This window comes from Nicotiana tabacum, chromosome 16 (genome assembly GCF_000715075.1).
Source record: "Nicotiana tabacum cultivar K326 chromosome 16, ASM71507v2, whole genome shotgun sequence".
Taxonomy (NCBI): domain Eukaryota; kingdom Viridiplantae; phylum Streptophyta; class Magnoliopsida; order Solanales; family Solanaceae; genus Nicotiana; species Nicotiana tabacum.
In genome coordinates, this window is record NC_134095.1 from 123,325,171 (window position 1) to 123,351,539 (window position 26,369).

The 26,369-nt window shown below is 35.5% G+C and overlaps 1 protein-coding gene and 1 long non-coding RNA gene across 2 annotated transcripts; one reads left to right on the plus strand and one right to left on the minus strand.

Annotated features, from left to right (window-relative positions):
- Positions 1-267: 267 nt before the first annotated feature.
- On the minus strand, positions 268-1,648 carry LOC107759881 (protein FAR1-RELATED SEQUENCE 3-like). Its single transcript, XM_016577889.1, has 3 exons — positions 1,249-1,648; positions 478-1,088; positions 268-360 (listed from the first exon to the last, which is right to left on the minus strand). The coding sequence occupies exons 1-3, from the start codon at positions 1,646-1,648 to the stop codon at positions 268-270; spliced, it is 1,104 nt and encodes a 367-aa protein (XP_016433375.1).
- A 17,444-nt stretch (positions 1,649-19,092) lies between these two features.
- LOC142170764 (uncharacterized) lies at positions 19,093-22,310 on the plus strand. Its single transcript, XR_012700266.1, has 2 exons — positions 19,093-19,602; positions 22,047-22,310. It is a non-coding gene; the product is annotated as an uncharacterized LOC142170764 (long non-coding RNA).
- The last annotated feature ends 4,059 nt before the right edge of the window (positions 22,311-26,369 follow it).

Here is a 26,369-nt window from a genome sequence, read left to right on the forward strand (position 1 = left end):
AGTTTACTACATAAAATTTTATTTCTTTTTGGGAGAATTCTTGCAAGATCTTTTGTTATGCCCTTTTACTCCGCAGTTGCCACATGAAATCTTGTACTTCTTCAAATTTACTTCATCATATGTTTTGTATCTTTGTTTTTGAGGTATTTCATAAGTATGCAAGAGGTTCTCCCTTGTGTAATAAGGAGAACAATATTGTTCATAAGACTTATCCCTGTGTCTTAAAGCAGCCAAAACATGTGGACAAGGAAGTTCATCAAGCTGAAATTACCCACAACTACATCTCTTGTTTTCAAGACAAACAATATAGCGATTCACTCCATATAGTATTGTATAGAGGTAGTCTGTTGAAGCCCTCACCTACAATTACATTACAAACAAAAAACAATTCATATACGATTAAATACAAAATATCTACAAAGTATCTATATTCTCTTTTAATAATTAATTCTGATGCAATAAATGATCAGATCTTACTCTAAGTTTGTGCGACAATGTTCTGTTGTCATCCAACTCTTTGTTGAATTTAAACCTAAGGTATGTGAATGTACCCTTTGTTTTCAATAACTTTTCATTAGTCCAACATTCAAGAAGAGTCCTCATATACTCTAATAGTTCTACTATCGGCAGGTCTCTTGCATCTTTTGTTACAGCATTCAACGACTCTGCAATGTTTGATGTCATAGTCCAAGTCCTGTTCACCGTAGCATGTACTCGAGACCATCTATGATAGCCAATATTGTATAAGTATACTTTAACACGCGGGTCAATCTCTTCAATCTTTGACATCCTTTCATTAAATTCATCAAGCGTGTATGACCGTGCCGTGGCAAAGTACAATTCGCTTAACTTTAGATGTCCCTTCTTGAACTTTGCCCTTATATTTGTCCAAATATGCCATATGCAAGAATAATGTGGCATGCCGGGATAAACAATAGATGTTTCCTTCAAGATACTCTCATTCTGATCCGAAACAACACATATATTTGGTCTTTCACCATATGCATGTTTGAATTGCTCAAAAAACCACTTCCATGATGCGTCATTTTCTGAATCAACAACAACATATACCAATGGTAATATGGTACCTACATTATATGGCAAAAAACAATTAATTGGCTCCAGGAAAAGACATATACATACAAACTACAACTTTTATACAATATATCTACAATAAATCTACAAGTACTACAAAAAACAGACAAGCTACAATATTTCTACAATATGTCTACAATAAAACTTCAATACCTGATGCATCTATTGTACTAGATGTTAGCATTATTCCCGTGTATGCTGACTTTAAGAAGGTCCCATCAACTACTACAACTGGCCTACAATATTCCCAACCACTAATTGACGTACAAATCGCAACAAATACATACATGAAGCAGTCATCGTCCGTCTTCTTCAATTTAACTACAGACCCCGAATAAGTCTTCTCTAGAATATACAAATAACTAGGCAATTTGTTGTAGGAGTCAGCAGGATGACCTCTCAAAAACTCCAAAGCTTTTTCCTTTGCTCTCCAAGCTTGCATGTACGTTAAGTTCATGCCGTGTTCAGATAACATATCAGCTTGTATGTCTTTTGGTGTATAAATTATCTTAGGATTAGCATATTTTGGAATAACCATGCTACCAACTACCATGACAGTAGGTTTGCGTTGTATGAATGTATTGTCCATCAAAAAGCATGTGTGCAAGCTGTTGAAATTTCTAACCTTGAACATTGCAAAATCATTTATGCTAGTTGCCTTGAAGTGCCATGTACAATTTTCACCAACACATACCAACCAGTAGCTACAAAATAAAAATAATTTAAACACCGGTATAAAAAATGTAGATAAAAAAACAGTTGTAGTATAAAAAGATCATATTCAATAATTTATATACAAAACAACTACAAACTATCTACAATTTTGTTTAACAATATCACCAAAAAAAACTGAAGAAGTAAAAAATTTACAAATAAACTATAAAATAAAAAAGAATTGCAAGTGCAATATTCCTACCTTCTAGCACTAGATCTTTTCACCCTAAATTGGAATATGTTCATGACTGAATAGTGCTTCATTGCACTTGCAATTGTTTGCTTGTCATGGTATACTTGGCCTACTTCAATAACACTTGGTGTACTTTCTGTTATTATTATACTTTCATATTTCGCTATCGCCAGAGATGTTGGAATATCAATTTACTTCAATGTTCCAGATGAACCTGCAATAAAATAAAGCTAAATACTATTATGAACTATTTTTTGTAGATATTTTGTAGTTAATTTGTAGAAATATTGAAATTTTGTATTTCATATTGAGTTAAAAATGATATGTAATTTTATTGTAGAAATATTGTAGATAGAATGAAATTCAATACTAATATATATAGACTTTGACATGTAGTTTTTTTTGTAGAAATATTGTAGATAAATTGTAGATCAGTAATATACAACCAAAATTCGATAGTAATGTAACTGAACAAACCTGCAACTGTGTTCGAATTGATGATACTCAATTCCAAATTGAAATAACGTATTGTTATACATAACGAATATGTTCCTAAGCTTTTGTTTTCCTTTTTCGTCTCCATGTATACACGAACACCCATATCGTTCCTAATTTCCATTGGAGGACAATGTTCGTTGATAATGTATTTGATTTCTATTATTTTTTGGATGTATCTATCATTAGATGCTCTGCTATTATAGAATTCAATAGGCTATAACTCGCATCCTCGTCGACTACAATTCCATCGACCTGAAAGTCTCTATATCTACCATAGCTATCCTAATTCCCATTCAGTTGAAGCATAATTGAGATTTTCGACATAATTGCGGTTGTTACAGAAGAATTATAACCAATTTAGTCACTTTTGAATTGTGAAATCAGAAAAATCAGTGAAACAGAGTATTGTCCTAAAAACAGAGTAGTGAATTTTGGAGAGAAATGGGCGAAATTTAATAGCGAGATTTGCGTTTGATAAAATCTGGAAGAATCTTTAATATCCCAACATTCGCGTGCCTATTAAAGGAATTGTACAGCTAACAGGATTCTGTTTTTAATGATTTGTTTATATTTTGTAGAAAAACTGTTAGCAGGGCGGGTAATTTGCAAAATATGAACATTTTTAATAATATAGTTTTCTATATGGTACGGGAACGAAAATTTCCCTCTAAAAATCATGTATAAAATATTAGCACGTGGATTCATGAAGTTTTTCGCGTAAGCATAAAATATACGTACTCCTAACTTTTACGAGCTTAACAAACAAGAGAATTAAGTGGTCCAAACATTAAGGAAATATTCTTCTCAAAAGGAGCACACTTCTGATAAATTCAAGCATCAAGATATTGAAAAAAGAACGACTTTACAAATAAAGCATATAGCACTCTAGAAAATATAACACAATCATAACATGGGTCAAAGAAACCAATTGAACTTATGATCAAGACTTTGGAATCATAATTAGTTCCTTCAACAAGTTGGACTAAGCTGTTCCTTAATCTCGCATTCAATTTGCTTGTCATTAGTTTGGATGAAGTAAAATTTAGACAGTACCGCATTCAATTTGGTTTGTCATTGGTGTGATATGTGAACAAAGGGAGTAAGAGAGTAAAATAAAAGTTAGGCAGTTTTGCATTAAAAGTGTGAAATGTAAAAGAGGGTAAAAGGGTAAAGTAAACTTTAGACAGTCTCACATTCAATTTGGTTGTCATTAGTGTATGGTCGCACATTCTTTCAAATATTCTCTCCCATTCTTTCAAGTGGGGTTGCTCTGATGGTAAGAAACCTCCACTTCCAATCAAGAGGTTGCGAGTTCGAGTCTCCCCAAGAGCAAGATAGGAAGTTCTTGGAGGGAAGGATGCCGATGGTCTATTTGGAAACAGCCTCTCTACCCTAGGGTAGGGGTAAGGTCTGCGTACACACTATCCTCCCCAGACCCCACTAAATGGGATTATACTGGGTTATTGTTGTTATTGTTTCACTAGACACAAAGTTTAAGAAAAATAATAATTTTTGAAATTTATTGTCTAAAATAGTAAGTTACATATATTTGTGTAAGTTGAGACTAAAATGGAAAAATTTAAGCTAGTATATTATTTCTAAATACAAAAAGTTATCTTTCGTTTTGGGATAATTAAAAAGAAAAGTACGTCACATAAGCTGGGACACACGAAATATATTAATAAAATATGTTGACATTATAAACCTTTTTAACGATTAAATTCCCCCCATTTCATTTTATACTCCATCTTATCTTGTTTATGTGACACATTTAACTTTAAACTTTTTATTTTAACCTTGATGAGAAGCTTTACAACCATACAAATATTATGATATGTTTAATATTATAAATTTCAAAAGTGTTATGCCTACATTATATTGTGGATAATGTCCATTGTTACTCCTTCAGCTTCATGAAAAAAGCTTGCAATCAATCAAGAGCTTGCAAGTAGCTTATGCATACATCTTTTAAGTAGCTCATGTAAGCACCTCGAGAAAAGTCTTGCAGCAGCTTGCTGAAGCTAGCAGCCTGAAAGTACCTTATGCAGATAACTTACAAACAGCTTCCTGAAGCCTTACTACAGCTTCCTTCTTTTATAAATAGGAAGCTAAATCGATTCATTTTGTACATTAATTGTAAGAGAAATAATATCTCTCCCCAAGATTCTCTAGCTATGTATTTTGTCTTACAGTTCATTTATTTTATAATAAAAATTTATTTTCCCGTAGGATTGACAATGTGGCGTTGTGGGTGCGGGGCGTCAAAAGGTGTTCAATTTCAATGGCATCACACCAGAGCAAGCCACAAGGTAGTAGTGAATCCGTGGCGGAGCCAGATTCAAGGAAATCACTTCCAATACCTAAGTCAGACCTAGAGGCGACTTCCATTCCTAGTCTTGGAGCAAAATTGGGGCCTAATTTTCATCAACAATCAGCACCAACAATGTCTATCTTTGATGGAAGAAAGGTTGTCTTGACTCTTCGCAAGGATTACATTTCGAATGTCAGGGCTAAAATTCAGGCCAAACTCAAGGATGCTACCACAGATAATGCTTCTTCTCTTCAATTCGTGATCCAAGTAATTCTCGAGGAGATGGACGGAAAGGGTGTGGATATTTCCCCTCTAAAAGACCCATTGACGTCTTTGTTCGAGCTTGCCACTTCATATGACCAAGCACAATCAGCTCTTTCTGACAAGGTTGTAGATGTTGAAAAATTTGAGTCATTTTTAAATGCCAAGGAACATCTTGATCTTGTCTTGATTGAGAAAGGGGAGAAGGTCGAGAAATTGTCTGCCACCAGTCAGTCTCTCAAAGAGGCCAAGGAGAAGGTGAAACAGTTAAGAGATCTTCGAGTTATTGCCAAGAAAGAGGTTGAAGAGATTGAATCTAAAGTCTCATCTGCTGAAGCTGAGTACCGTAGATGTTCTGATGTTTCCTTGACAACTGCTGATGACTTGGCCGATGTGGAGATGAAGAAATAGCACTTGGAGGACACCCTTAAGGACTTAGTCAATTACAAGTTGTGTTTAGATTAGCCTATATAGAGTATTTTATTTGCCTCTTTTTTTTCCTTGCATTTAGTTAACTAGCGAGCATCCTTGAAACTGAAAACTCCACCTATTTTACTTTACATTGCACATTTTTATTGATGTTTACCCCCTTTTTTTATTATTACCAATAGTTGCTTGCTTAGCATGATGCGTTGACGTTTACGTAACAAAATTTGGCTTTCTTTAAAATAATATTTTGAAACCAACTTTATATTGCACCATGCTGTCAATTCCAGATTTGCGCAGTCTCACCAAAAACTACATATCTTGGTGTAGGAATATCGAAATTACGAACTGTTTGATTTATTGAAAATTAGACTTCAAGATCTAGAACATATCCAAAATTCTAAATCATACAACTTCAGCATCATCCCAGATAATATTTTGAAATCAACTTTATATTGCACCACGCTATCAATTTTAGATTTGTGTAGTCTCACCAAAAATTCATATATTGGTATAGGAACGTCGAAATTACAAACCGTTTAATTTGTTGAAAACTAGACTTCAAGAATTAGAACATATCCAAAATTATCAATCAAACAACTTCAGAATCGTCTCAGATAATATTTTGAAATCAACTTTATATTACACCATGCTATCAATTCCAGATTTGCGCAGCCTCACAAAAACAATTCATATCTTGGCGTATAAAGGTCGAAATTACGAACCATTTGATTTTTCAGAAACCAACCTTCCAAATTTAAATCATATCCAAAATACAAAATTTAATACCTTAAGGATAGTTTTAGATAATATTTCAAAGTCAACGTAAAACTCTGACACGCTGACGATTTCAGATTGCACGACTTCACCAAAACTTTTGTATCTTGGTATGGAAGCCTCGAGATCGGAAGATGTCTTACTTGCCATCAATCGAAATTTAAGAGCTATATTCTCACAAATATCTTAGGTTCAAGTCTCACTGAATTTGAAATATTTTGACAAGCAATCTTTTCCTTATACTTGTGTTTTCTTTTGACGCATCTTCAAGGTTTGTCGAGATGTAGGTTTGTTGATACTTGAAGACGAGACTTGAAGTACCCGACCATCACAACAGATAATCTTGAAACTTGTAGTTTTCGATTTGCAGGAGGAAGAGATGAAGGGCAGGACTTGACCCACTGGCATGCCAATTTGTTTGCAACAAATTATATGTGATACAAAAATAAATTTCAACCACAATATAAATATGAAGAAACATAATTTTATTGATAAAATAATGCGGGTACAATTCTATTTTTCTCTTGATTCTTAACTCCTATTTATTACCCTACGTTCGAGAATTATGCTGCTAAGGCCCTCAAATTACGGATAAAAAATCGGAGTTAAGAATCAAGGGAGAAGCAGAATTGTACCCGCATTATTTTATCAATAAAATTATGTTTCTTTATATTTATATTGTGGTTGCAATTTATTTTTGTATCACATATAATTTGTTGCAAACAGAGTTGTTTTCCCAGCTTCATTTGATCGCTTCATCTCGAGTTGTTTGCAACAAATTATATGTGATACAAAAATAAATTGCAACCACAATATAAATATGAAGAAACATAATTTTATTGATAAAATGGTGCGGGTACAATTCTGTTTCTCCCTTGATTCTTAACTCCGATTTGTTATCCGTAATTCGAGGGCCTTAGCGGCATATTTCTCGAACGTAGGATAATATGCATCTCCTTGATGTATTTGATTTTCAAGAAGCATGTAGCAACACTCCATTTGGATCTTGAATGCTACTAAAACTTTGAACAAGACATATTTGACATGTCTTTGATCTCTTAATGAATATTTCAAGAGTTTTATGAAATTTCGGAGATGTCATATTTGATCTCTTTGTGCATATTCCGAGAGTTTATGGAATTGCTGAGATGATCTCCATATTTTTTTGAGATGCCTCTTCAAATGGAATATGTGACCATTTTTATAGCTTTGATTTAGGGTTAGGGTAGAGTAGCCTCCAAGCAACCCTAACGGACTTTTTGGGCTTGAAGACCATGGACTCGGCTTGTCTTGTAGAGGCCCAGCCTAAATCGGATAAAATTTTAATGTCTATAAATGCCCCCCTACTTCAAGGTTTGTCGAGGGAAAACTTGCCGGACCTCAAAGACGAGACTTGAAGTGATACTTTTTTTCTCGCCTTTAAATAAAGAACTTAAATTCTTTGGGCAACCGTTCCAGCAAAGCATGTAATCAAAGCCATCGTACAAGGATACATTTATTGAAAAATATAAGCCAATTCTTTGTAGATCAAGTCTACTTTTCCTAAATTAGGAATTTAGAGTCCATTTAAAAGTCAATATACCAAAGTCACGGGAGACTAATGCATGAAGCCTCTCCTTGACTTGCACGTCTCAAATCTTTGGCTTCTGATGAACTTTTACCATTTAAAAGAAATTCCAATCAAACAAGAAGTCCCTTTTGTACTTCAAGAACTTTTTTCCATTGAAAAGTCCGATCGCCTTAAACAATCTAATTAAGGGGCCTTGTTTGCTTTGCTTTGGCATGCGATATAGTTGTGAACTCAGGCTTCCTTTGGATTTGAATATTGCTGAATGTCGCTATTTGTCCGCCAGTAAATACTACTTCAAGATTCTTCCTTTTGCAGTTTCAAACTTTGCTGGTTGGATTAATTTGTTCGTTAATCCTTATAGTATTGTAGCGAAACCACTCAGCGCATCCTTCTTGCGATATTGTGGCTTTGACGAGCAATCACTTGAATAGGGAACAAAGTATGTTGCCCCCAAATATAAAGTCATCATATGAGATTTGCTCTTTTTTGCAATATCCAAGAAAGTAAATTCTTCGGATCCATCCAAGCAACTGGTCTTGAACATGCGTCGAGTGATCGGGCCAACATAATAGAGATCAGCAGATGTGGCTACAATAACGTCCTTACTTAGAACACCATTGCTCTTTCTGAAGGCCATCACGATAGTTGATTTTGAATCTTGTAGTTTCCAATTTATAGGAGAAAAAGATGAATGGGCAGAATTGGTCCACTGAACGTGCCAATTTGTTTACAACTAGTTTTCAACATACGAAAAATAAACTGCAACTATAAAAGAATAAAGTGATTTTATTGATAAACATTGCGGGTTACAACTCTGTTTATCCCTTGATTCTTCCTCCGAATTGTTTTCTGTTATTCGAGGGCTGGATCAGCGTATTCTCGAACATAGGATGATACGGACCTCTCTGGATTATTTAATCTCCATGAAAGTCGATCATTGTATGGATATTCTTCTTAAAGTATTTGATTATCAAGAAGAACATTTATTGATCACGACATTATTTTATACCTTGCTCCCTTTGTGAATATCCCGAGAATTTATGGGACTTTTGAGATCCTCTTTGAAGGACATATGTAGCCTTATTTATAGGCACGAGTTAAGGTTTAGGTGGAGTAGCCACCAAGTAACCCTAATAGACTCCTAATATTTCAAGAGTTGTTTTGAATTTAGGATTTATCTTGATCTGTTAAAATTTCAGTGTCTACAGAAGTTATAGAGTTATGGGAGTTACAACCATAATGGTGAACAATAGTAGGAGGTTAATGGAGTAGAGTAGTGGGAGTAACTTCGTTAGGAGTTATAGACATCCACTACAAAATATAATATTTCATAACATTTTTTCATTTTTTAAGAATTTGTTATATGAACTGCTCCATTCGGTTCCATATAGTTTGATTTTGCATAAAACTTAAGGGGAAATAGGAATGGTAGGCGGGGCGGGTTCTGTCTGAACCGTCCTGCCTAGGGACGGATTTAGGGGGCGGAAGGGTATTTATCCGAATCTCTTTCGCCGAAAAATTATACGGTATATAGAAAGCAAAATTTATTTTTTACCTCTATATATTATGTTTTGAATCTCACCCTCCACACGCCCCGCAAAATTTTTTATTAAAAATAACCTTTTAAAAGATGATTGTGACAAGAAAAATAGATCGCATTTTACAAGCTAAATTTTCCATTTATATATTTCAAACGAAGGTTCACTATTTATTTGTCTCTCAAGCCATATAAGGCTTCAAATTTTTTCAGCAATTAAATAGCAAGGAGTAGTGCTATTATATATGGTAATAATTATAAGTGATTCAAAAAATAAAAGACGAATTTTTTTCCATAGGAATTTAAATTGAATTCCACCAGCAAACAAAAATGAGATGGAGTAATACTAAAAGATGAAAAAAAAAAAAAAAAGTAAAGATTTTTAAAACTCCATAACAGTTAAGAGTTCATTTTAATTCTGTTTACTTTCAAAACTTCTAACAATTTCAAAAGCCAGATCATTCATTGTATCTAGACACATGAATTGATGACAGTGTATTTTGGGTTGTGGAGATCATTCGGTTCAAAAAATTAAAAGGGAAATTACTAGCTATGTCCATTTATAAGTAGCTCATTACAAAAATTAGTCAATTGATAAAAGATTACTAATATTAGACAAATTAGCCAATTAGCTATTTGTAGCAAAAAAAATATCAATTTTTTGCTTTGTTTTGATTGGGTGCTATTAGAATAGATTAGACACAACTTAAGGAGCTTGAATCTCGGTTTTGGGATGATTTGGTGAAGTTTTGAGGTGGTTTGAATTGAAAATTCGAAGTAAAAACTGAACATGAAAAAAATGATATGTGTATCACACTGTGTATCATTTGTGTATCACATATATATCATATTTGTATCAATTATGTATCACATGTATATCCATGTATACCTGTGTGTGAGATACATGCGTGATACATGTTTGATACATGTGTCGCAGAAGACTTTTTTGAACTCGATTTAATTACGAATTTTGATACAAAATCAGTCCAAATCACCTCCAATCTTCCTCAAATTTTGTATATTGACTTATCTCTATATTTTTAATGAATTTCAACTATACCCATTGAAAAAGTTCCTTTTCTGTTTAGATTTTTGGAATATTGTATATATTTTTATATTTCATCACCTTATCTGGTACCTCATCCATGAAATTTTCTTTCCGTCTTGTATCTAGTGTTGCTAATCACGCTTAAAAATATGGAAGGTGATTTTTGCATGTGATTCTTTGAGAGAAAGAACCCTATTATTTGGTTTTTCAATTTTTGTTGGCTAGTTTTATTAAGTCTATGACTAATGGCTAGAGGTTGGTAAGTTGAGATTTATTTGGGACATTTGTGTAAGTTCCCAAAAATTAAATCCCCAACCCGCGACCCGCCTTGCCCCGCGTGATTTTTTTAATTTAAAATTTGAACCCACCTCGCAACCGCAAACTCTCAAACCCGCACCGCTCCGCTAATGCTCAAACTCGCACATGACCGATTGGTCATCCCGGTTCAATTATGATGCAAAAATTACTTGAGAATTCACATTAGCATATATTGAAGAAATAGAGATTCTTGAAAAATTCCCTTGTGCTACTTATTCTCATGATATACCAGTTAAGGTTGGGAGTGAATCCCTTGATATCTGGAACAAATAAAAGATGATATATATGTATGGGTCCAATCACCTGCCATGTGGACCGTTTACTATTATATGATTTTAATAGATGCATCTATTCTATGGTCACATGTGCATTTGTTATCAACTTGCAATTTGGCTTTTGCAAGGTTGCTTGCTCAAATTATTAGAGCACAGTTCTAGAATAAAAAATTATGATAATTTATCTTCATAATGCTGGTTAAAATACAAGTTGGTTTAGCAGAAACTGTATGCCTCCAATTAAGCTAAACCATTGGTTATGAGAATAAAACTCCCAGATAGAAATTTGGTATGAGGTATATTATTTAATATACAACAGCACTTGTACGTATCTAGCCAACAACTTATGATAAATTCTCCCTATCACAATTGGTTCAGGGTCAAGAACCAAATAATTTCCATCTAAAGAGATGGATGTGCTATACGATTTAATTTTTTCACCACAATACATAAAGATATGTCCCCAAAGAAGGTTGAGGATATGTGTTGGTGATCCCAACATTAGGGGGAGAAAATGGGCAGCCGAAAAAGTAATACATGGAATGAATTATTATGAGTGCACCTAAATCCTCATACAAGAAAATGTGAACTTAAAGTTCAAGTGATAATTCATTTGCAAAATATTGGCAGACGCATTTGCTGACCCAAAAGATAAATGTTATATTTCAGCTGCTAATGCTCCAAATAGAATAAAGTTCATAATGGACGTAGTCTATGGAATGCATGAAGCGTAATAGACTAATCGGTTTCAAAGATAAAACTCCTTGAAGAAGGAGAGGAGCAAATGTTAAAGATGGTCATACTAATGAGGCAAGTGCTCTATAAGAGCACTATGACATAATACTTTATAAGATCTCATAGGAGAGGCTCAGGTACCTGAAACTATTGAGATCTCGATAAGTTATGTCTTTGTTGATTGATGATGGAACTGATATAAAATGATCGTCGATGATATTGTTGATATAACATAGAGGTCAATTTTATTAATATTGACGAGGATCTTGAGCTCAAATCTGTCATGAAATTTAGACAGATAAATGATTGGTCAAATGAAAAGTACGCAATGAAAATTGACTTCACATGAAAAATGTGAAGTTGGACGGATAGTCCTAAAACCTAAAAGTATAAAGCTAGTTGAGGTATAAATGTGTTCTTGTGCAAAAGGTTAAATAAAAAAATGTCGATAGACATAAAGACGGCTTGTGACATAAGAAGATTTGTAAATATCCTAGCATTGATTATATGAAAACATGTTCTCTTGTGGTAGATGCAGTCATTTCAGGTTTTGGTTTGACAATATATTTGATATGCATATAATAAAAATCTGTGAAGGATTTAAATTATTCTGAAGCATATCAAGGTTTCACGAAATTTATTAAATAAAACTTCAACAAATCGTTATGTGGATTAGAGCAATCAAGGCATACATGATTTATTTTTGTGTCTATTGCAGTTGATGCTATATATATATAAGTATAACAATATACTAGCGATATATAGTTTTATTCCTATATGAAGATATTGGAATACTATTAGTATTATATTGCAAAAGGAATCCTTGACATAGATTTGTTTATTCTAACAAATATTGTCAATGTTTTGTTGGTTATGCAAATGCAGGCATTTTCTGAAGTTCGTTCGTCCGACAATTTATTTGTACGTGAGAGTACTACCATATTATTATTTCACAAGGCAGTCAATTGTTGATAATTATTCAAGTCATGACAATATACTAGCAACTGATAAAGCAAATGATTCAACACACTATAGATGTGGGACTTTTCTTTGAAGAGAAAATTTCAATAATAGTGAAGACACTGATATTTGCTTATCTCAATTGAAAGAAGGATATATTAAAGGAGACGGAATAAATTCTATATTTCATCAAAGTTATTTGTCAGTCACAATCGTCAACAGAATGATGAAATAGATGTTCGAGAAATTCATTCAAGTGATAATTTGACGGAATAATTCACCAAGGCATTGTCGGTCTCAAGATTAGAGAAGTTGTTATATAAGCTTGGAATTTTTTGTCTCCTAGAAATAAAGTGATGTTTTCATCAGGGGGAGGCACATACGTGTTGTACTCTTTTTCCCTTAGCTAAGGTATTATCCCACTGGTTTTCCTGGCAAGGTTTTTAATGAGGCAACAAGTACTGCGTATTATAATATATGTGTACTCTTTTTCCTTAGCTAGGATTTTTTTCCACTGGATTTTTTTTCTAGTAAGGTTTTAATGAGTCACATTATTTATAGACATCCAAGGGGGAGTATTATGAAATATTATATTTTGTAGCGGATATCTACAACTCCTAAAGAAGTTACTCTCACTACTCTTCTCCATTAACCTTCCACTATTCTTCACCATTATGGTTGTAACTCTCATAACTCTATAACCTCCTCCATGATCTCAATAGTTAATACCATGTTTATGATATCTCTTTGTATACCTCAATGTCATCCTATAAATAGAGGGTTTGGGTATCACATTTTACACACTTGAATACATGGAATAAATAAGAATCTCTCATCTCTTGCTCCCTATATTCTTGTCTATTTTCTTGTTTTATATTATTACGTTGAGTTAAGTTTCTTAACAAAAAATATGTACTGGCCCACAAAAAAAGAAAAAAACATGTGAAGGAGGCGAGTCCGAAACCTAAATGCCAATATTTTGGACTCAAAACACGATTCTACAGTGTAAAAAAGTTACTTTTATATATAAAACGCTGTATTATACCGCGTTTTACTTTAACAAAGTTTTAGCCGTTAAAGTAAAGCATAGTATAATACGACATTTTACATATAACGCGGTATAATATCGCGTTTTACTTCTTTTTGGGCCCACCAATAAGTGTCCTGTGGTTAACTGACATAACAATAATTCAAATATATAAAGCGCGGTATTATACCGCATTTTACATCAAAAAATTCTGCCCCTCCGAGCTAGGACTTGCCTTATTTAAAGGCGTTAGGATTTTATGAAAATCCATTCAAAACTTACCTTGAAACTTCCGTTCAAACTTTTCTTCTTGTTATCAAGCATTTTTTATAATATCTGAAGAGCCAATAATAAGGGTTTCATTATATTGGGAGGGGGAGGGTGAGGTTGTAATGGAGAATAACTCTGTGAGGTATAGTTCATCTCCATGGTGTCATGTTAAATTGCCGCTTACAATGGAGTACGATAAATTGGTATCGTTATTACATAAAAAATGAGTGTGAGAGAACGTTCGATAAACCTTAAAGTAACCGGTAGATTTTCATATTCTATGACTCTGCAGGGGTTTGCTTATTATTCTGAGTTTAACATCGAAGATGATGAAACTCTTAGAGATTTTTTGCGGATTTCAGATGAATACAGGGAATTTATTGTAATAAAATTATTGGAAATGTACGTCAAGGTTGAAGATGTTGGCAATAATGAGATTGCGCAAAGTAGGGATAACCCTCGGTCATCGGGTGGTTATTCTGGAGCAGTTTTTGCCGGACAGATTCATGATGAAAGAGTTTGCCTTGATTTAAACTTATCACCACTGACGAATGAGCAACGAGGAAATAGTTTTTCGACTTTACATAATCCACAAGACGACTGGTAAACTTACAATTTTTCTACGCTTTAGCGATGTTTATTTTATGTTGAATTGGATTTGTATTAACACTCATATTTTTCACAGGGGGTACCATCCGGATATGAATTTTACAAGTTATGACACTGCTCCGAGTTGGAATATGCGTAGTTCTGGCATGTTGGATCACGGTGGTCCATCCGGGAGTCATCACCAACAAAAAAATGCCCATCATGGAATGTCAACACAGTACGACTTGTAAGTGAAGTAATATAGCTATATGTAAAGTATTTATCATTTTGAGTAGCTTATCATTTTGTTCTTTTTGTGCAGTAAAAACGAGCAACTTGATGTTCCTGACCTCACACAGTTGCCTGTAGACGACGTATTGACTCGGGATTTGGTAGATGCATAGAGTCAGGAAGATGATAGTGATTATGACAACAATGCCGATGGGTATGGAGATGCCCACACCCTTCCCTGATGAGGGTGATATGAGGAGGAAGTGAATGTCGAACTTGAGCTGACGAGGGAGCATGCTCCTCCACCTCCCGTTAGACCAAGAGTATACGAGTCCCACGTGCTGTTTCATGAGCGGAATATTCCCTACCTTGATAATTTTCCAAGTATGCCGGATGTGGATGCCCTCACAAGGGATGCTGACAAATTTTGGTCAGCAATGTGGGATGAGTCTAGACCAACGGTGCTAGCAATGGGCATGTATTTTCCCGATCAAGCTCGCCTAATCAGGGTTGTAAAAATCTACAGCGTAAGAGAATGTTGTCAAATGACGGTAAGGGAGTCAACTCTGGAGGTATACAAGGTTGTATGTCGTAGAGACTTTATGGGTTGTAAGTGGATGTTTCATGCGAGCAAGAAGAAATCAGGATTGTGGAAAGTGGGTAAATATATTAGCACCTACATATGTGAAATGGACACATTCAATGAGAATCACTTCAACTTGGATGTAGACTTGATTTCTCTTGTCTTGATTCCATACTTGGAAGTGTCCATTAAGTTCAAGATCAAAGAGTGTATTACAGTCGTCCACCAGGAATATGGGTGTACTATAAACAAAAGAAAGGCATATCTCGAGCGCAAACGTGCTTTTGAAATTATTTATGATGACTAGGATAAGTCATTTTCATCTCTACCCAGGTACATGGCCGCACTGAAACACTTTAACCCCGGGACTTTTGTTGAATGGAGGCATGAGCAGAGTCCGGGAAGACCGAAATATATTGTCAACTATGTTTTCTGGTCATTTAAACCAGCAATTGATGATTTTATGCATTGTCGTCCGGTAATTTCCATAAATGGTACTCATGTCTATGGAAAGTATGATATTAAGCTTTTGATCGTAGCTGCAGTAGATGCCAATAAACAAGTATTTCCACTAGCTTTTGCATTTGTGCCAAAGAAAGTGAAGAGACGTGGACACTTTTTTTGAACCACTTGAAGCAGCACGCTGTCAAGCATCATTCAGGTATTTGTCTAATATCTGATCAGCATTGTGGTATTTTAAGTTCTATATGGTATTTGCCTGAATGGAAGGAACCCTATGCATACCACCGTTACTGTGTGAGGCACCTGAAGGCCAATTTTCAGAAGAAATATCACGACAAGGCCTTGCATGATTTAATGTGGATGGCTGCAACTGAGTACCAGCAATGCAAATTCATGAGGCTCATGGAAGCGATCTGGCAGTTAGATCCACGAGCCTATACTTGGATGATGGGACATGAGCTTCACAAGTGGACATTGCATGTTGATGGTGGCAGACGATGGGGAGCCCTGACTATAAATATGTCGGAGTCATTCAACCACTTATTGAAGTCTGCACGTGGATTTTCTGTCACTGCCATGGTCCGAATGACATTCAAACAGATTGTGGAAAGGTTTGTTGAAAGGCATAGAGCTGCATCATAATTGATGGACAGGGGCGTTCAATTTATGCCAATACCGATGAGAAGATTTGAGAAATACAGGAGGCGAGCACATTGACATTCATATTTACAGTACGATCACGACCCGTGTGTTTTTGAAGTTCGCACCGCTATCCGCGGATACCGGGGGAATAATCTACATACCGTGAATGAAGCCAGCAGGTTGTGTTCATGTGGGAAATGGACTATTTATCACATGTCATGCGCACATGCCATGAAGTGCTTTCAACAAGTTGATTTAGGGGCAACCAACTATATTGATAGGGAATACTGTGTTGCTGCATACGTAAACACATATAGTGGGCAGTTGCAGTCATTGGGTGCTGAGCATTATTGGCCGCCAGAATCATTTAAAATGTTGTGTAATAAGGACTATTTGTGCAAGCTACAAGTGCAAAAGAGAACGCGTATACAGAACTAAATGGATGTTGGTGATACCGTTTATGCGCGTAAATGTGGCATATGCTCGCAAATAAGACATGATTGTCGTAATTGTCCTTCAGCTGGTGTGGGTGGTGGTGGTAATCCAGCTCCTAGTGCAAGTTCGTCGAATGTATCCAACTATTAAGGATACACCTAGTGTTTTATTTTCGTAATATTTTTTGTAATAAGTGTCTGTACTTGTTTATATTGGAATATCTATCAAATAAAATTATGTTCCACAGTCTTGTTACATCTTATTTTTTAACATAAGCTTTTGAATTGGGATGATGATATGGTAGTTCCAACATTCAACTTATTGGTGTTAGTAAAGAAGACCAATTTGAAGATTGAAATTTCATAACATAATATTCGAAGAGATAAAAGCACAACAACCATAACTAAAGCAACATACATGAAAATAAAAGATAATAAAGGATAAATCAAGACATTGTTGTTTCGTTTCAGAAAAATTGAATATGTATAGCGCGGTACAATACTACATTTTGTGTATTATCTTGTCGGTCTGAAAAGCTGACCGACTGCGCAAAAGCTATTTCGTTTCAGAAAAATTGAATATGTATAGCGCGGTACAATACTACATTTTGTGTGTTGTTTTGTCGGTCTGAAAAGCTGATCAACTGCGCAAAAGCTGTTTCATGTCAGAAAAATTGAATATGTATAGTGTGGTACAATACTACGTTTTATGTATTGTCTTGTCGGTCTGAAAAGCTGAACCAACTGTGCAAATGCTATTTCGTTTCAGAAAAATTGAATATGTATAGCGCGGTATAATACTACGTTTTGTGTGTTGTCTTGCCTATAAATAATGGACGCATTCTAGTTATTTTCTGTGCTTAACAATAACCAATAGCAAATATTTACATAAAAGTAAGGTTTTTCTTTACGCTTTAACAAATGTCTGAACCCCTTTATGTCCCAAGGTGCGAGTGCGGCAAAAAATGCATGATGCACGATTGTTGGGAAGAAGTTGGACGTCGCTACTGGCGTGTATGAACAAGTTTTATATGGTTCCCGACGAACCTGTTTGCGATTTTGAGGTATGGATTGATGAACCCTGTCAGAAGAAATACTACAAAGAAAAGTTGCACCATCTTCATTGTTTGTGAACGAAATAGTGGGAATATACGACAATATTAGTAATGTACGTGTTAAGTCAAAAATATTTTCTTACCATGGTCTCGTCGGGCTCTTGAATATAAGCATCCGTGGTGTCCTCATCATCGCATAAAATGGCCTCTGTGACGGGCTGGGATGAAGCCTTAATACAAAAATAAAAAAATTAATTTATTGCAAATCATTGAGAAAAAAAACACAAATTAAAATTTAATAGTTGTAGACATGTAATTTTTGACCCTCCCTGAGATTTTACATATTTTAGCGTTTATATATTTATTTTAGGTTTAATATTGCTATTTTGACTATTTTTAAACTTCTCTGCCTTATTTTATCTTAAAAAAACTAAAACAAACTACAAAAAATATTTTCTTTATTTTAGATTATTGATATTTTATTTAGTTACTTTCATTTTATTTTACAATGTATAGAAAAGAAAAGTTTTACAAAAATATTCTTATATAATCTTAGTAGAAAATTCAATTCATGAGATTTAATAAATATTTAGTAGTAGTTGAATTTCTTTAATATGTTACTATATTTTTCTTTTAATATTTCCTATTATTTTGAAGCACTTGGAATTTTTGTTTGCTATTTTAATTTAGTAGTATATAATATTTGTTACTTTGAATTATCTTTAGAAAACAAGAAAAGAAAGAGAAAAAAAGAGAGATAACAGAAAGGAAAGACCGAAAAATTACAAAAGCAAAAAGCAAGAAAGAGAAGGAAAATTAGTCCACCAACTAGGCCCACTCATTTTCTTTTGCTCTGCACAAAACAAAATATACACAACACATACACATTCACAAAAAGTCAGGTATACAGCAACAGAAATCAGAAGGGGGCCCACACGGTTTGGTTGGATTTTTCTTTCTTCTTATCCAAGATAATCACTTAGGAATAGGGGTATTTTGGTCTTTCACAGAGAAAAGGAGCGAAAAACAGAGTGGAGGCTGAATCACAAAAATAAAAATTGAGAGGGTTAGGCACAGAAAACACGGATAAGGAGACGAGAAAAATCCTGAGCGCTGCAGCTTCTCCATCTACCTGTCGCCACCCCTAATTCTTTCCAAAAATTACCATAGCTGATTCCAATTCCTTTTCACCATGAACAAAGACCCATAACCACAATCTCTTAACAGCATCTCCACCGTGTGAATCACCTAAATGCCACACAAAACTCTATTCCCTTCATCTCCCCAAAAAACAGAGACTTATTCCATTTTCAAAGACAAACAACTGAACACCACAACACTTTTGCCTTTACCCTGAAAACCACCTGTAAAATCCAGCCACCAACAAACTCGCTTTTAAATTCTCTCCGTTGCCGGTTTTCGAGTTTTCCGTTGAGATTTCTCGTTTGAGATCGTTGTTCATTGTTTCCGGTTTGAGGTCCGTTTGGCGTCCGTGGTTCAGGCTTCAATTGTTTCGCTTGCTGTAGCAATTTGCGTCCAAACAGAAGTTGTATAGTTAGAAACTCTCATTAATTGGCAACACTCTATTTAAGGTCCAATTCTTTCTCTATTCTCTTATTCTCGTCATTTTCATATGTTCTTTTGTTGTGGTATAATTCTGATGGTTTGTTTTTTAGATTAATATTCAGTTGGCTGCTCCTTTGTTTTTTTATTACTGTGGCTCAACTTCTTCTTTGTTTTTGGTGAATGTTTTGGATTTTAATTGCTTAATTTTAAACTGACATGAATACAATCTTGTTATGAGATAAATGACCATGGGGTTGAGCTAAAACAAATTGACATAAAGAAATTTGGGCTTCCAGGAAGCAATAAGCCATAATACCGTTAATAAGATTTGAAGAAAATTTGAAATCCATGATAAATTGTGTTGCTATTTATTCTTATTTCATTATTTCGAGTAGGAGCATGCTTAGGCCGTCAACACCTGGGTAGGCAAACTTTAGGATTTTTGTTAGTTTTGAGGTGAGAGGTCGTTCCTTTAGTTAAATTTATCCGGGGAATGCCCCGAAGTATTTGTATATATTTTATTCCGGGGAATGCCCCGTAGTATTCTGTATATTGGAGGCTAAAAGTGGAACTTGTAGTGTTTTATTCTTGTTTTATTTTTCTTTATTAGGTGGGGACGACCTTGCGCCTCTTATGTGTTAATTTTCTCATTTCTGTGTTTATTACCTCAATTCGAATATTTTAAAAGTCAACTTGATCATGTACGCAACCGTACTAGTTACGGGACTCGGGGAGTGCCTAACACCTTCTCCCCGAGTCAAATGAACCCCCTTACCCAAATCTCTGGTGCGGACTTAGTTTTGGAGTCCAAAGTGTTTTAAAGGAAAAATTATTTTTTAAAACGGTGACCTGACACACCTAAATCAATGTCAGGTGGCGACTCTGAGTTATTTCCTTTTAAACATAATTTTGTTACTTTTTAATTAAAACCCCTTTTCAAGCTTTACAAATTCTTTTATTTATTTAAGAGGGTTTAGTGAAGTTTGGTAAAAAAAGGGTGTGAGATCTCTGGCGACTCTGCTGGGGAGCTTGTAGGTTCGAGCTGATACTACGATCCTGTTGGCTTTTAGAATATTTGGTTGAGGTTTTTATGATTTTTTATTAGCTTTACTTGACTTTTATTATTTTATATTGTTATTATTTGCTATTTGTTTATGTGTTTACAGTTTTTGCTTTATGAGTTTAGTGCTTTATAACTGTCATCATTTGCATAACCCCGAGTTCTCTTTCTGCAACAAGTCTTACGGAGTATATTTGAGCGTACACGGCCTTTTTGTGAGTCACCCGTGTCTTTAGGGGTGTGTCGTGGGAGCGTGGAGTGGGTGGACAGCTAGAACAGCCGTCATCGACCATGTGCCGCCCCGAATTGCCTTGTTTAGTGAACCCCAAACGTAGGACAGTCTTTAGGTCATGCTTATGTGCATCATATCATTTAAACCTATCATGGTTCGGTCCCACGCACCGTGTCCCGTTGTAGGAGGCCTATCCAATTATGTCAAAATGGGCTTATGGCCCAAAAAGATATTTAATCATCCTTATGTGCTACATGCTGCATTTCTTTAGGGGTAAAAGGGTCATTTGGCGGACCAACGATATTTGAGGGTGAAGTATAAAATGAAGCAAGTAAGCCCCACTCGCATTTTTCTTTCATAATTTTTCAAAAATTCGATTCAAAAAAAATGAAAAAGAAAATCCAAAAAGATTTTACACTTTTCCATCATTTTCCTAAAAATTATAAATAAAAAAAACAAATCCAAAAAGATTTTACATCTTTTATCATTTTCCAAAAAATTCATAAAAAGGGGAAAAAGAAAATCCAAAAAGATTTTACATTTTCCATCATTTCTCAAAAAGACAAAAAAATTATTTTTCCAAATTAGTTGCATTTTTTTAAAAAGGCTTTCTCCCATGTCTCGTCTTCCCGAACTACGCAAACCTGATTCTTGTTTTTCGAGGCGTGATACGTAGGCAACTCACATAGGGTCCAATCTTCCTAGTGTCTAAGGTTCTTGATTTTGCGGGGTCTTAGCTAAATCTTGCATTTCTAGCCACTTTCGGTCATATCGGCCATTCTTGCAAAATGGGACCATTTTCGCAAAAAATGGTTCAATAGCTCATGTCTTAGGATCTTGAGTCCGCAACTAGGTGTCATATTATTTTAAGGTCCGTTCTTTTCAAGTTTGCATCTTTAGCCACTTTTGGCCATATCGGTCGTTTTTGCAAAATGGGTCATTTCTGCAAATTGATTTTGGGCCAAGATTATTGGGAGTCGAATCCATATAAGACTTAGAGGTATTTCCATGTCTTTGAGGTCGTCGTTGTTGAGTTTGCACTTCTTGCCACTCTTGGCCACGTAGGTAAATTTTCAAAAATAGCCTTAATCATGTCTTGCATGTGTCCAATAGAAGGTGTCGTGGCATCACATGTGTATTGAGTCACTAACTCATTTGATCTTATTTTTCTCATTCAGGTATGGATCAATTTGATAGAGTTTGAGCATGACAAATATCCCAGGACCATTCTAGTCAAGATCATTGCATGCATGAGCTGCTTGAGGAAACTTTTTATTTTTTAATCTATCTTATGTTGTCTTTTAAGTTTTAGTCTTGTACAGTAGTATCGAGTCTGTTAGTCTAGTTAAGATTGTCGAGTCTTTTGTTATAGTACTTCCTGTTTTGTATTTGAAAAACCAAAAAAAATATAAATGAAAAATTCAAAAAGATTTTTATTTTTAGTTTATTTGTCAATCACTTTTTCCAGAACTACGCTTGATCTGATTCATGGGGGGGCATGATACGTAGGCAACCTACATAGGGTTCGATCGAATCATTATCAAAAAAGAAAAAAAAGAAGGAAAAGTTGTGGGATGTGAGAAATGAGAGGAAAGAAAAGAATGACGATTAAAAAGAAAAGAGAGGAAGGAAAATGAGCGAGCCAAGAAGTATTAGAAAAGATAAAATTAAAATGAACAAAATTGCGATGATGCCAAATGACCTTGTGACCCTCGAAGTCATTCTAGAGCCTTAATTGTTGCTAGGGGCATTTCACGCAATGTGATATTTCTATCTGATAAATGTCCTAACGCTCACATGTTGGCTTTATTTTGCTCCTCTTTGTTACTTTCATTATAACAGAGGGTGGTTAGTTTGTGGTACTTTGGTGATTTGTCCATACGACACAAGGTCAAAAAGTAAGGAAGCCATAGCTAGCAAAGACTTGGATATAGGAGTTGTCGACCCCTCGAGGGAGATTGTGGAGTCGGAATCTGAATTGAACGAGGAGGTCCAAAGGCTGAAACAACAAATGTCTGAAATGTGTCAAGCATGGGCTAATGGTCAAGGACCACCCCTTTCTCATGATGTCCTAGAGTTTACACCTATCTCGACTACTACCACTCTAGTTTCATCGTCTGATCAATTCTATCCATTTAGGTTCAACCTTTATCCCAATTGTATGACTATAGCTGAAACTTCTGTTGCGCACTCCCAAAGTGTGCCATTGACAACCAATCATAAAACCACTACAGTTATGCCTATCTTCACCATCCCACAGCTGACAATGGTGCAGAGGAAAACTCATGAGTCACAATTTGCTACCCAGCAAGAACAATACCACTCTTCTGAGTACCACTCTTATCTATTTGATCTTCCTGCAAAGATTGAGAAGCCTGGTCGACAGATAGCACCAGAAGAAATAACCCAAAGACTGAAAAGCTTAGAACAACAGTTGAAAAACATACAAGGGCTGACAGGTCAGAAGAGTATTGCCTTCAAGGATCTATGTATGTTCCCCGATGTTCGTTTGTCACTTGGTTTCAAGACTCCCAAATTTGAAAAGTATGATGGACATAGAGACCCCATAGCCCACTTGAAAAGGTATTGCAATAAACTAAGAGGTGCGGGAGGAAATGAAGAATTACTGATGGTTTATTTTGGGGAAAGCCTTATCGGTGTAGCCTCCGAATGGTTTATGGGTCAAGACACATCTTGCTGGTATGTATGGGATGACATGGCCCAGGCCTTTATCAAACAGTTCCAATATAACATTGACATCGCCCCGGACCGTAATTCCTTTTCAAATCTGAAGAAGAAACCAACTGAAAGTTTCAGGGAATACGTAATTAAATAGAGAGAACAAGCAGCTAGAGTTAAGCCACCCATGGATGACCACGAGCTAATCACTGTCTTCCTTCAGGCTCAAGAGCCCGATTACTTTCAAAATATGACGTCCGCAATTGGCAAATCATTCTCAGAAGCAATCAAAATGGGAGAAATGGTAGAGAATGGCCTTAAGACAGGCAAAATTATAAGTCAAGCAGGTCTCAAAGCTGCAACTCAGGCTGTTCAAATTGAATCTGGTAATTTTAGTGGCACGGGTGAGAAAGTTGAATAAATCATGATGACATCAAGGTCGAGAAGAGGTCCTAGAAGAACATCTCGAAGGCATGACCAACCTCATTTGTTTTTTGACGATTTCCTTGAGAACCCACAATACTCTGTTGCTCCACCCCAGTATATTGTCCAGCCACCAAGACACCCCAGAAGGTGAGCGCCAGCACCGCAAAATTTCCACCAACCTCCACAAAATTTGCAAGTTCCCCATAACCCACATCTAAGCCAGGGGTATAGAGGTAAACAAAGGTTGAAAGATAATTGTACACCGACAGGAGAGTCCTATGCAAGCTTGTTTGAGAAATTAAAGCATTATGACCTGATTGCACTTATTCCTCTTAATCATGTGGACTCACGTGCAAGAAGCTTTGATCCTTCTAAAAGGTGTGAATACCATTCCAATGCCCAGGGGCACAATGTCGAAAGTTGTAGGGATTTGAAAAGAGAGATAGAAAGAATGATTCAAGAAGGGATAATTGTGGTCTAGGACAGTGACACCCAGAATATCGCGCATAATCCTTTATCTGCACATGATGATGCACACTTCGTGGGGAGGATGCACGATGACAGGGAGTATGAGAATCCTCTTGGAAACTTGCTGACTGAAGTTAATAATATTGAAATTGGTGAAGGTCCCAGTAATTTTGATGTGCAACCCAGTGTCTAAGATGTCGAGCTTGGTAATTGGAAAGATACTCCTTTCTTCGCTAGCCAGGGAGGAGTTTTGGTAGTTTATTTTGTTGTCATTTCGGTTGTCCGGGTTATTTCAGGGTTGTAATCCGAATTTTGTCTTGTGGCTTAAATCCTTCTTCTTCTTATTTTGCCTAGTTTGTTTTATTGTAGTAACTCGTCTAGTATTATCTAGGATTGCTCCATGGTTGTAATTCATGTCTATTTTGCTTGTTGTGTTCAAACCCTGTTCACCATCTGTCTAATGCAATCTCTAGTTTTCTGTTAGTTCTGGTCAGTTTTTGTTTAGGTTACTTTTCCTTTTATAGTCTTTTTCAGCCTGACTCTAGTGATATGACATGCACGCATAATTCTCAACCTGGTCTTGAAAGTTAGTTTAATCATGAAGCAATGACATAGTTTTGAATATGATAAAAGAGGCATTTGAGAAAACAAGTAAAGATTCACGCATTCTGAGATGACTTGAAACTTGAATTGAGTGAAACTGAGGCAGTAAGTTTGGAAAATCAAGAGGTTGATGAGAGCATACAACAAGGGAATGCCTCTCAAGCAGTTTGAGGTAGATCAGTCAGTGCTGAAATGCATTCTTCCACATCAAGATAAGTTTGAGTCAAGTCTGCTTCGAACTGGCAAAAATCATTCATTGGGACAAAGGTATTGCCCATTGGCACTTTTTGTTTGTGTTGATGCCATCAATAGATACTATGTATGATTTCTTACTTATCTTTGATTGCATGTTTGTACTTGACATTCTTAAAGCTTGGTATGACGAAGACATTTTATTCTGCTACCCAAAAACTTTTATCTTTTGCTACCCCTTTTGAGCCTTAATTTGTTTTGTTTCATACCCCTCTTTTGGAATCAAAAGCAGAGTCAGGAACTAGAAAAGGAAAAGAAAAGAGAGAAAGAAGAAAAAAAGAGAAAGAGAAAAAAGAAGAAAAAAGGGAAAAGAGAAAAGAAGAAAAAACAAAAAAAAAAAGAGAAAAAGGAAAAAAAGGAAAAAAAAGAAAAGGAAAAGAAAAAACCCAACTTTGTGTTTGAACTACGTTCGACCTGATTCTTGTCACCACAAGATACGTAGGCAGCCTTACGGTTCGGTCGCACCAAATAAAATATTTCATATTCCCCAAAGTCAAGAGTGGGGCAGTTTTCTTAGAAATCCCATCAAAGCAAAAATCTAAACAAAAATCAAAAATCAAAATCAAAAAATTCCCCACACTCCAAGAAACTGGGGCAGAAGTTTTAATTTTGCCAAAAGGCCTAATTTCAAAAGTTGTTATTTTGAACCCTTTTCATCTTAAATTATTTTGAGCCTTCATGCCACCCTTTATTTCCAACTCTGTCTAAAAGACTACATTACGGTCCAAAGAAAGACCTTCCGACCAATCTTTGAGGATGTCAAATCAAGTGTGTGGTGAAAGTATGATCCTCTTGCATCATGGGTAATACTTTGTTCTCGACACAAAGAGAGAAAATGGTAAAATGAGAGAGTCTCATCGGTGAAAACCTTCATGGGCACTGTAAGACGACGGTGAGTTGAGAAAAGAACAAAATGAGATAGGCTTGATGGTGAAAACCTTCAGGGCACTACAAGTCGATTGAGGATTGTGGATTAGATGGGACAATTGAAGCGTTGAAGCCCAGTTTCACAGCGAAGAGGTACAACAAGAGTTGAATATCAGACTTGCTCGAGAGATTAGGCCATTTAATCC